The 12,717-nt window shown below is 40.3% G+C and overlaps 1 protein-coding gene across 2 annotated transcripts in view; it reads right to left on the bottom strand.

Moving 5' to 3' along the window:
* PRDM6 (PR/SET domain 6) overlaps window positions 1-12,717 on the bottom strand; it is a 96,279-nt gene that overhangs the window by 4,741 nt on the left and 78,821 nt on the right. For both annotated transcript variants that reach the window (XM_074328556.2, XM_019728038.3), the window contains 2 exons: window positions 11,097-11,442; window positions 2,802-2,978 (listed from right to left, as the gene is read on the bottom strand). In XM_074328556.2, coding sequence (XP_074184657.1) covers window positions 2,802-2,978; window positions 11,097-11,442 — 523 coding nt within the window. The remainder of the gene's footprint in view (window positions 1-2,801; window positions 2,979-11,096; window positions 11,443-12,717) is intronic.

Genomic DNA, 12,717 nt, shown 5'->3' with positions numbered 1-12,717 from the left:
CTTTGCAACATTGTTTAAGCCAATACCCATTAGTTGAAGTAGTAAAATTAACTGTTGTGGTGAAACCCATTTTATTGACTAAGCTGCAACGAAAGTTTTTTTGAATGTTTGTTTTATAAGCTTGTAAAAGGATATCTTCATAATATTTACAAATGTCCATGGGATGGATATCCGTGAGCTATGGTTGGAAGATTCCCAAAACTCCCTTGGGATAGTTCAATCCTTACTGATCTGGTTGTATACACTGAAGGATTTGGCTTTCCATTTCCTAGAAGACGTTTAAATCTTGCACTTATAAAATAAGTATACATTCAGTTCTCCCCCGTGGAATACGTATTTGATAAGTTAAAAAAAAAAAAAAAAATCCCTACAGCATGTGCCTAATTTTAGAGTAGAAGCAAAAGAAACTAAAACATGCACATAGAATATAATCCAACCAATTCTGGTTTGCTTTTTTTTTTCCCCCAGATGAAATTAGGTTATGGTCACAAAAGCATACTATTACAAAGGAAAAAGATATATTTGTTAAAGCCTATAAAATATTAATCTGATGAATTAAAAGTAAGTTAAAATGGCAACTCTATTGGAAACATGACAAAAAGAGGATGTAAAAGAAAAAAAATTGAGTGGAGTCAACGAGGTTACACATAAGTAACACCTTAACATTAATAGAAATCTATTTCCCATTTTGACCCTGAAACCTCTTCAATTAATTACTAAAATCTATTTACACAGCAACAAGATAAAAATCAATCTGATTCCTGGCACTGTGTCCATCTGGCTGCCCTCTCTAATATAAGGGGCCAGAGGCTCGTCAGGCCTCCTGCATCTCCACTTTTGAAAAGCTCTCTTGCTCAAAAGCATGGGAAACGTGCCACTGTCATCTTTCATATCCAGAGCAGTGGGGAAGCCAGGATCTGTGACCTCCCTCTCAGGGTCAGACCTCAGGGCGATGGCAATGCCCACCGTGCAGAACACAAACATCTGGAACTCTAGGACAGAGCTAACCCACCTGGCCCATAGGGTAGATTAGAAAACAGTGGCCCCTTTGGGCTATCGCAGCCTCAGATGTCACAGCGTGGCTGGTATTAGTGCAGACCCATCCTATCCCCTTAGCCAGATGCCTTATGCAGTGAACAAGCTGCATCCGTGTACAAAGATGAAAAATTAAGCCTTTTTTATTACTGATTAATATCAAAAATTAAACAATGGAAAGTAGCTCAGAATAATAGATAAAGATTGTTCATGGGGAGGTGAGTGAAAGTACCAGCCTTTTATGAGCTCCTCCCTCTGCTGACAGATTCAGAGGCAGAGGGGGGCAGGACCTAGACCAGCTGGACTCTGCTACATGGAGCTTAGCTGGCCTCAGAATGACACCACGGCAATGGTCAGGCACGCAGGTCCCACAGGAAATTCATGGCCATGGCCAAGACTGACAAAGGGGATTGGTCTCCTACTGTCTCAATCACTTCCTTTCTTGCTTGATCCTGTCCTACAGAAAGTAACAGGCTGTGCATCCACGCCCTTTTAATCTTCCTTCTTAACCAGGGGAAAGCCAGTATGGTAAATGAGGAAAGAGAGATGTAAGAGTGTTGAACAGAAAAGAGTTCATTACACAGACAGTAGAAACGGTTTTGAGACGACCGCCCAGTCATCAGACACTGATTCACACTCCCAAGCCTTCCATGTGCTGTCTGGGCTACCAGAAATGTCTATTTCCTTTGCACGTATGTCTAGAAAACTCCTACTCATCCTTCAAAGCACATCTTAGACATCATCTCCTCCAGATAGCATTGATTATCCCACCTCTGTGCTACTCTGAAACATTGTACGTACATGTCTTATTGTTTTTCATGTTTGCACCCTTCACCACAGGCAGTAAACTTGTTTTAATTGGGCTTCTCCATAAACTATGAGGTCTTCAAAGACTGGGGGCTGAGTTTCACTCACCCTTGTATTTCTTGTATCTAGCAGGAGCCTAGTACAAAAGGAGGCGCTCAATAAGTATTTGCTGACTGAACGAACACGGACATACATGAATGCGTGAGTGAGTGAATAAATAGGCCATCTTGCATGACTCAGATGTCACCGTTTTCATGATTGCGCTGTACCTAGGAACACACTCTCTTGCTCAGGTGCCCTTCCTCTGCTGAAGCCCTTGGAATTCAGCTCCATCTCTTTCCACATTCCCTAAATCTTCAAGAACTCAGACATGCCCTGTGTTTGTTTTTTTCTTTTCTCACCAACATGGTAATTCTGAGATTCAAAAGGCACACTGCAAAGACACAAGTTGGCTGCTATCATAGATTTAAAACTGTTTAACACGTAGGAAAGTGGAGGAAATAGTTCACCGGAATCCTAAAGGATTCAGGTTCCCCAAGAGATGTCCTAAATCGTGGCCACCTTGCTGGTGCCCATGCGGCTTGTTGATGGCCATACAATGGCACTCTGAAATTGAGCTCCTACTTCCAGTTCCAGAAGAAGAGATTCTCATAAATTAGAAGGAATCTTAAAAGGACTTACTCCTACTTCTTTATTTTACTGATGAGAAAACAGACCCAGAAAGATTGTCTCATGTCCAGGGTTGTGCAACTTGAGCTCAGGATCAATGCACAGGTTTCCTGACTTCATTTTCCGAATGTCAGCCACGAAACAAGTAGGTCCGTTTGCAGTCTGGACATTGACCTTCCAGATAGCCTTCTCCACTGGCTGGCTCGTCTGGGCAGCGCCATGCCGCCTCATCGGCTGGCTCTTGGAACAGGCTAAGAGAAAGAGGCGGTGAAAGGTTAGCCGCTACTTACTTGAAGGGCTTTTCTCCAGTGTGGGTTCGGATGTGGTTGTTGAGGGTGGTGGCCCCGGCAAAGGCACGACCACAGTAGCCGCACTTGAAAGGCCGGTCACTGGAGTGAGTGACCACGTGGTTCCTCAATTCTGAAGGTTGGGAAAAGGACTGGGAGCAGTGACCGCATTGGTAAGGTCTGAAATAAATAGAGAGACTGCCTGGTCATGATTTTCTATGTTAGTCAGTGGAAGTCAGCATCGGGAGGCAAAGGCACAAGGTTTTGGTGACATCGCCTGTTCCGCATAGACCTTTGGCCACCAGGTTCTCATTACTTTACTTGTTGCCACTGGAACAAATCCACAGAGCTGCTGAGATACGTTCATTCCCAACTGATTGTATTTTTCTGGTATTAACCATACCATTTCAAGAACCCCTACTTTTCTTATTTCTATCCCCATCCCCAGGAAAACATTACTGTACTTTGGGGAGCATGGCGATTACAGAGTTTGGTAAGCAGAACGTTACAAGAGAAAATATGTAATTGTCTCTCATAATTCCATGGCACTTTTAACTTTTCAAAGTGCTTTAAAATCAATTATCTAGCTTAATGTTTACAATAATCCTCTGGGGCAGGGAAAGCAGGCTTTATTATCTCTGTCAGTGAAAAAAAACTGAGGATAAACTGTCCTCATAGGCAATAGCTCTTGATGCCAAGGTTACTCTGGAGCATTTGGACCTATTCTAAGTGCCAGATAAACACGCAAGTCAGCAAGCTGGATGTGTGTGTTAATAAATACTAAGCTGTCTTGGGATCTGTCTGTAGTACAACCTCAATTTGCAGTCATCTGATATTGCACAGATGAGCACAGGTGTGCATCCAGATTTGTTTCTTTGTAAAATAAATCCTGATTTCTACTTACTCACCCCCACCCCTGAATAATATTTATCCACCGGGCCTTTTTCTTGAACTTCAGCTCTCCGGTTTAATTTGGTAGCAAGCAATGATTTATAGAGCAGCACCGGAATGACGGGATGTCACTGTGCTTGGAGAAGAATGGCTCTGATGCAAAAAACAAATGGAAGGAAGTTGTGACAAAGACCCAATAATTAGCAAGATTACCAGAGAACATTCCTTCCAGCTCATGAGAAATAAATCAATTTTTTGGTTTTCATAAACTAGATTAAAATTCTATTTTCTCTCTAGGAGTTCTTCCGCTAGCTTAAGCGTAATCTGTTGAGTGATATAAAACCTGGGGAGTTTCCCTATTTGAAGCTATTTCATAGCATTCTTTGACAGGGCTCTAATTTGTTTATCAAAATTTTTGTTAAGAATCTGTCATGACGGATAGTCACAGCACTGAAAAAGCCCTGGTTTGTGCCCCGACAGTTCTGACCGCACTTAGAAAGCCAACGGCGAGAGCAGACTTAATTGCGTTACCTCTAACAAATGCATCAGCTCCAATGACTGGAAACCAAAACGAAGGGCTAGAAGACAATGGTGATCCAGCATGTACAACAATTCAATTAAGTGCAAAATAAAGTGTACCCTCTCATTTGTCAGTGAAGTGCTTAATTGTGGCTACTTGCCTCACTGAACACAAATACTATTATTTTACCAGGCTTCAGCACACTGAGCACTGATTGTAGAATTTTTTAGCTTGATTAATAGTCCAGGATTGGTCAATAACTCAATACTATACAATTTTAATTACTTACATTTAGAAATCTATTTAACTGCTCTCAAACAGGTTTCCAAGAATTATATAAGAGTCTTTGATAAGGAGTTTATCAATTTTGACAAATTGCACGTGCATGTTATAATTATAAAATAATGCTTTGAAAGCCATTAAAATTTTATGGAGATGAAAGTGTTTTCCTGCCCAATCTGTCCTTTGTAGTAACCATTATCCTTAAAGAGTTCCTCAAGATATCATGCTCTCAGGTGTGATTTTTTAAAAAATGTTATTGAAGATTATAAACAAAATTAATATATTAATGTATGCTATATCCACTGACAATTGATTTTTCTAATAGTGAAGGGACCATTAACATTTATTAGCCGCTGGTTATCTATTTTTAATAGCTATCACAATAAACAATAAGCCACTAAATAAAACCAATTAATCTTTGCTTTTTTTTCTAACTCTGCTGTCAAAAGTTGGGGTGATTAATTCCTATAGTCAGAAGTCAATCCATCCTTTTTATGTTAATAGTCACAAAGATTTACAGACAGAAGAACAGAAATGACCACAGAAAGGCTTAGGTTGAATTCTTATATCAAGGTAATGCCAACGAAAGACAAATAGGACTTTAACACATCACCTTTACCCAGCACTGGTCCGAGAGGCATCTGTTAGGGCTCCAGTGACCTATGGTACAGCTTTTAAAACTTTGCAGAATTTAGCTGGACTGAATGGAAGGGTTTAGAACAAGGGAGATAGGAGAGGTAAGGCCTACTTCAGCTTCTAACTCCAATCAGCTGTGAGACTCGGACAAGTCACTCAACTTCCCTATTTTCTCACCTCTCTGGTGAGGGGCATGGACTACATTAGATGCTCTCTTGCATCCCATCATGCTCTGTTCCTGCTTTCAGATGATCAGTAAATGTTTGCCGCCTGAGGATCTGCCCGAGACATAGCCTCCCAAGAGACAGGATCAACAACATGCTGTAATAGCCAGTTCCCTAGGCATCGGGCTTTCTGTGGTTTTGTGTGTGTGGTAGGGACCATTTATACTTATTTAGTAAACAGTTGAGAATCAGAGCAACAAGAAAATCCAACACCAAATTGTAAGACCAAACCATATTTTAGTTGAGCTCAACAAAGTGATAGCTTTTCATTCTTAGGTACCTTGATAAGATTTTAGACCACAAGGTCACATTCACCTTTACAGAAGCTGATTTTATGCAGAATTTAGAATTAAAATGTGTACTCTGCTTGCCACTAAAATAACAGATTGTCTCTCTCAGCCTAGAAATTTATAGAAATTAGCCCTCAGAAAGCACAGAGGTTATACAGCAAGTAAACAAGCTTCCTCTTTTCCTGGATTGTATTTCCTTAAAATAAATAAATAAATAAATAAATAAATAAATAAATAAATAAATAAATAAATAAAAGGAGATTATCAAAAAGTAATTTTAACATTGATTACGTCCTAGGGTTTCATCTAAGGGCATAGGAATTCATTCAAGACAATGAAATCTTCAAGCCCAATGAGCAGGGCTTCGAAAACATCATCGCCACTGTGGAATCTCAAACACCACAACTTCTTTTTGGACAACTGGCCACAGGTGTTAAGACTCTGCATGCATGTTTCTTTTAGTAAACCCTTGACAGCTCAGCTCTCCATTTACTACTGAGGGGCATTGCGGACACAGAACTAATTGCCATTCCTCTCCTTCTTATTCTGATGACTAATATTTCCATTAACTTTTCAAAGGTTTAGCCAAAAGGTAAGACTTAATTTCTTCAACTTTTGGATACAACCAAGTTCAACTCCAAAGTTTTGTCTCCCTTTGGTGCATTGCACCAGAAGCAGCAGAGGAGGACTGACATTGTCAAGAGCTGTGTTCAGCTTTAGTCTTTCCAGAACCTCGTGTCGTCGAATAACTAAATAGGAATCTCCTTTCTAAGGCACTTTGATTCTTCCCGAATCATATACAGATAGCACTTGATTATTCTCAAAACAAATGCAATGACCATTCCTCACAAAGGGATAATATCTCACAACCAGAAGAAGCGTATGGCTTTACACCACTTGAGACATCTAGCAATGTTGTCCAATGATGGAAATGTGTTATATCTACACTGTCCAGTGTGGAAGCCACTTGCCACATGCAGCCGTTAAAGCACTTGAAATGTGGCTAGGGCAACTGCAAAACTAAAGTATTATTTTACTTAATTTCGATTAATTTTAAGCAGCCTTGTGTGGCTAGTTTCCACAGAAATATCAAGCTCCATACTCTGTACTGAAATAACTAAAAAACAGACAAAGCCTGGGTCGATGTAGTTAGCATCTATCAATGCTGGTAAATTTTTAAGTGGAAAGAAAGCAGCAAGACAATTTTGTACATCCCCTGGCATTCTCTGTAACTGGCAGCTCCTCTGCCAGAGATTACTCCAGTAAAACGTGCAATTCATTTACTTTGAGTCTATAATTGGTTTGGCGTACACATAGGAAAAGAATGAAACATCTAACAAAATTAAGTGTGATTTGGTTGAAAATATTATTAATCCTCCTTTGATTTTTCTTTCATGGCATGAAAGCCTCCAGGACAAAAGTTGTTCCGTCGGGTCGCATTCTCTCCTTGGGTTAGTCAACCCAAGTGCAAATCTCCCAAGACTTCAAAGGGAGCGCTACTTAGGTCACTGTTGGCTGGGTGGAGTAAGAAAAGAACTTAGCTCTATGTGAGGAGAAAATGATTTCAGGAAAGCAGAGAAAGTGCAGAGCCAACGGACCTGGAAAACATGGACTGCTAGAAAGAACACAACCTTCACACTTGGGGGCAGGGGGGAACAGTGGAACACAAAGACACTGACACATTCCAAAGAAACTATTATGGTGATGGGTTATCTCCAGGCTCCTCCCACCAAGCAGCACCTTCTACAGTCATCTTTCCCTCTGGGACGACCACATCCAATTACGAACAATGATACTCCGAACACATATGTGAGCAGCTGAAGGTACACCCAGGGGGCTAAAGGCAAACTTTCCCCATGTGGCACAAACAATCAAAAAAGAGAAAAGAAAAAGGATGCAAAACGATGAGAAGCATTATAAAGACACTTTCTGCAGAAAATAAAAGAGAACATGTGCATCCGAAAATAATCCACTGTGATTGAAGGCTTTGCTTACCCCTTTCTGGAGCCCCCCCAATGGGACTGTTGAGAGTTTCTGCAGCAGAAAAACAGAAAAGAAAAGGGATTTCTAACTCCTGGTTCAGGCAAAAGTGAGTCAAGCTGCCCTGGCCTAGGTCATAAAGCTTATGCAAAACCCCAAATGTTTATGAAGTCCCTAAATAAAATCTTGGTTGATCTAAATTCCAACAGCTTCTTCCCTTTGAATTCACTTAGGAAAAGAAAAAGTGAGTAGACTGGCGGAAAGGAAGAAGAGGTTTGGGGATTTGTTTGTTTAATGTTAACAGAACAAAATCAAGAAATAACAAGTCCGTGGCTCCTGGACCCTCATGGATGTGTTTTTATCTTTTGCATTAATTCCTACCTTACAAGGTCAAATGGAATCTTTTTTCTATGTTTAATGTAAATAACATGGTAGTAAAAAAAAAAAGTGGTGATTCTGGCAACCCTGGGTATCCTTGGATCTCTTTCCCTGATATCAATGCATAGACTTTTTGATGGTCCCTCACATGAAAAAGTTCACAAATATAGACACACAAAGTCTCTTTGATGAAGGTTCAAATGTCTTGGATTTCATGGCCAAATATTCAGTCCGTTGAGTAAAAAATCTTTTGGACCTACGATTCAGGGGCCTGTTTCAAATTTGGACCTGTTTGAAACTCTAACCTGTTTACTTTCTGACTTTGTCTTCTGTGTCTCCCTCTCTTGCCTCTGGTTCTAGCAAGATTTTCCTATCAAAATAAAAGCATTTGAGTTTTTCAAATCGAAGGGAAATGGTTTCTGACTGGTTAGTTCTGTGCTTTTTCACTGTGTATGACTGAATGGGCACAAACTACCAAAGACGGAAAACCACCTGATTTATGGTCACTCACTAAAGAAAACATGTATATTTAGCAGTTATAATTCTCCAGATGGGTAATAAGAGAAAAGGCTCCAAATTTTGCAACCATCATGCACAAATTTGATGTTCCATTCTAGTTTTGTATATTTCTCCTATTTGGCACCCATGTGGTTATGAATTATCTTTTACTTCCAAACTTGCTGATACAAAGAGAGCATTCTAGGTTCTGAAACAGAGAACAACTATGCCAGTCCTACATGCTAAAAGCGAATTATGTATCTAGAATGAAACTAGTGTGGCAAAGTGAACGGGCATCTCCTTCTATTTTCCCTTTATCTCCAATAATCAACTCAGATGTGATGGAGTAATTCAAGCATCTGCTCATCATTACTAAGAAATATTATACTTTAATCACTTTGCCTATAAAGGGACTAATTTTTTGAAATCTTAATTTTAAATTATTTATGAATCATGTGACCACCTCTCAAGTCTTCACCAACAAAGCACAAGAAAGGGAGAAGTAGAAACCCACTGCTTGAGTAATTGGATCCTACTCTATCTACCTGGATATCAATCACCCATTACTTCACCTCATCTGGGAAGGCAAGGCCTGGCCACTGAGTCAGATAAACCCATCAGGGTCTAGCATAGGACCGGAGTCTCATGCCACTTGGATTTTGGCTAAGAACTCTAAATAAGCTCAGAATCAGCACTGACCTAACCATCTCTCGTGGAAGTGTATTTTGTACATGTTAAGTCTTCTAATTTGTCAGGTACTTCTCTGACAGTTTACATAGATGTGTTACAAATCATAACACTATTATTTTACAGGACAGACTTCATAAGGACTTAAACCATAACACACACGGTTTTCTAAGCATAACTGGGGTATATTCCTATTTACCATGACATATTTTCATTGCGTAAAGTGACATTCAGCGTGGAATAATATAGACTCAAAGCTAAGTTTTAAAATCCAGAAACTTTCAACTATCATTTCATTTGACCTCACATGTTCAGTTATTATGATAACAATGAACCGTGCAAATAATAGATTCATCCATCTGAACTCACTCAATTTAAAAAGCAAGTTTATAATAAGATTTTAGTGCATCTTTTATATTAAAAACCTATCAAAATGCCGTGCAAACTTTGAATAGCTATATCTTGAAGCTATATGTGTACTTGCAAGTAAGGTAAACTTTCAAAAACAAAATCCTTTCTGGGTGAAGAAAACATTTTCAAAATTTTTGTCACCTCTAAAGCCAGTAAATAGTACTAATTTTTACTAGGATGGGGGGGTCTCCTATTGAAAGTAAAAGATTATAAAGACACAGTTGCCTTAATAGCCCTAAAGCAAATGTTTCAACATTAATTAGTTATAGCAATGTTTGATGCTAAGCAAGTAGTTTCTAGAATGGCACAAATAAAAACGTATACATATGTAAATAAGCACATGGACCCTAAAATGGATTATTATTATTTTACAAAAGACCCCCTTTCCATCCAACCTGCTTGTATTTCCTAGCATACTGCCATATCCTATAGAGCTGGGAGGGGAGAGCTGGGGAGAGCTCCTTTGCCCTCATTATAAGGCAAGGAGAGTTGACTGGGTTAAGGTTTATCAGGTTAATCAGTGGCCAAATTAAGAAAATAACTCAGGAGTCCTATATCCAATTTTCCTATCCTACTTCCAAAATTTTTCTTTTATATTCAAAGTGCATTTTCAATGCTATTAGATATTTTGGGTTTAATCAAATTTTCACAGGACATGAAGGAGAGATAAAACACAATCCTTTCTTATTGAATTAATTTGATTTTTGTCTTTTGCGCTCCCAGCTATCAAGACTGTCAAATAAACCAGTTTTGATTCATAAATAATAGTTCCATTATATCTACTATGCCACTCGTCAGAGTACCTGAAATTTTAATTCACTTGTTCAGCTAAATTTCATCCTCAGTTCATGGCGATAAAATTCTTTATTGACAAACTTTCAAACCAACTTTGACTCTGAGGTATCTAGTCAACATTTTTCTTCTGTGTGGATATTAGTTTATTGAATAAGTGGCATCTGTTTTCCTCCACATCACTAGCAGAGTAGGTATTTCCTTTTGACAGCTTTGCAGGATTTATGGGTTTGCATGCTCTGAAGAAAAATAGTACTAAGCAAAAAATTCCAATTCATTACCTCTTAGTACTTAATTAAGTTCATACCCACGGCACACTGGAGGTGAACCTTGAAACGACTGTGACAGCAGCAGAGCAGCCAGCTATATTATCTTTGGAAGACAGAGAGGATTCTAATTATCCTGACCTCATTTTTCCATCTATGATATTCATAACTGTTCCTTCTATTTTGCTCCCCTTTACACTTGGACAGAACTGTGTGGAAAGCAAGTGCAGACTCCTCTCTATAGCCACTGTTCGTGCAGCCCTTCTAAACAATAAAGTCGAACCATGGCCTCATGTGACTCTCTGACCTTCCAGGACACAGACACCTCTTATCACAGGGTTTTCCCCAAGGGGTGGATGGAGGATGTGACTGGAACCTGGGAGGAAGGCAAGCTGTGGGTGTCACTAAGCAAACACACATGGAGCAGGGAGAGTCGGGGTTACCTGTCGGGGTTCTGCGTGCACACGTGCATCTGTAACAAGATCCGCTGCGTGAAAGTCTTAAAGCACTGCCCACATTTCCAGAGATGCCAGTCACTGAATTCCGAGTGCAGCTGGCTTGTGGAAGTTGGACTTGCAAGGACGCGCTGGTTTTTCACGTTGATTTGGTTAAATCCTGATTCAATGGGCCCAGATTTATCCAGGAGAGAGAAGTTCCTGCTGCACGGAGTCTGTGGGAAAACGATGGAGCGCTGCTGGGTGGCTGGGGAGAGTTTGCTGCTCTTGTTGAAACAGGGCTGCAGGGCATCCTGTCTGCACATGGCTTCCATTACCGTGGAGGGGACATTTACTGGGAGAACAACAGTTTTAGAAGATCAGTTTTATAAGCCCTTAAAATAAGCACAATAACATTGCACTTTGAAAAAATTCCTATAAATCAACCTTTAAAAAAATGTGTTTTTCTGGTCTCGGAATTAAAATAATAACAGATGATTTGAGGGGGAAAGCACAAATTAATGACTCATTCAATGCCTACTTATTAAACAACTATTCTATGCGCGGGATTGTTTGTCCCTGGTCTTTGCCTTCAGAGTCTTCACTTACGACTGGAGACATAAAGACTCCATAATGAGGCTTAACACAGCCTGCTATGTTTGGAGGGAGTTTTGATGGGAGGCACAGCAAGAAAACAGCGGGGGCTGCCCAGAGAGGGTGGCCGTGAGCCGAGCAGGGAAAGGAGATTCAGGCCTTCAGGATTTCAGGCCTTCCACTAGACCATACCAGCACAGGACAAGTATGCAAGAAACTGGCTGGAGAGATGAAGAGAAAAATATGAAAGATGCGTGGAGACAGAAATCTGGCACGCTGGTGGGATGGTCAGGGAGACAGGCTGAGTAAGCAGGGCATGGGTTCTTGACACTGTGGGAATAGGGCAGTGGGGGGTAAGGGGACCTTTAAGTCCAAACAAATAAATAAACAAGACTTCAGGCCTAAGCAATAGACACAGACTGTTTCTTTTTATTTTTTCCTTTTTTGTAAAGTAAATTTATTGGGGTGACAATGGTTAGTAAAGGTACATAGGTTTCGAGAGTATAATTCTGCAATACATCATCTATATATCACATTGTTCGCTCACCACCCAGAGTCAGTTCCCCTTCCCACCATGTATTGGATCCCCTTTACCCTCTTCTACGACCCCCTTTCCCCCTTACCCTCTGGTATAACCACTAAACTGTTGTCAGACACAGACTGTTTCAGAGCAGAGACAGCAAGAAAAAAGAATCAGTGTTCACGGAGGGATTGCGTGAGACATTATTTATGGACAGGGCGCAGCGGATAAAGAATGGGAGGCAACAGAGTACAGTGCTTGCAACTTGGGCTTTCGAATGAGAAAGACCCAGACTCAAATCCTGTCTCTGCCTTTGGTAGCGTGGTGATCTTGGGCCAGTTAGTCACTCTCTTTGTGCCTTAGTCTCCCCATCTGTAAAATGTGGACAGTGGTGGTAATAATCCTAAGAGTAATAAGAGCATGCATGGCTTAGTGGTTGAGATGGCTTAGGTTTTAACTCCACTATTACTAGCCGTGTGACTGTGGGAAAGGATGGAACACTGAAATCCACATTTA

Source organism: Rhinolophus sinicus, chromosome 3 (genome assembly GCF_057876585.1).
Source record: "Rhinolophus sinicus isolate RSI-liver-muscle chromosome 3, RSI-T2T, whole genome shotgun sequence".
In the NCBI taxonomy this organism is placed as follows: Eukaryota; Metazoa; Chordata; class Mammalia; order Chiroptera; family Rhinolophidae; genus Rhinolophus; species Rhinolophus sinicus.
The sequence above is the reverse complement of the archived record's forward strand: the minus strand, read 5'-3'. Positions and strand labels throughout refer to the sequence as shown.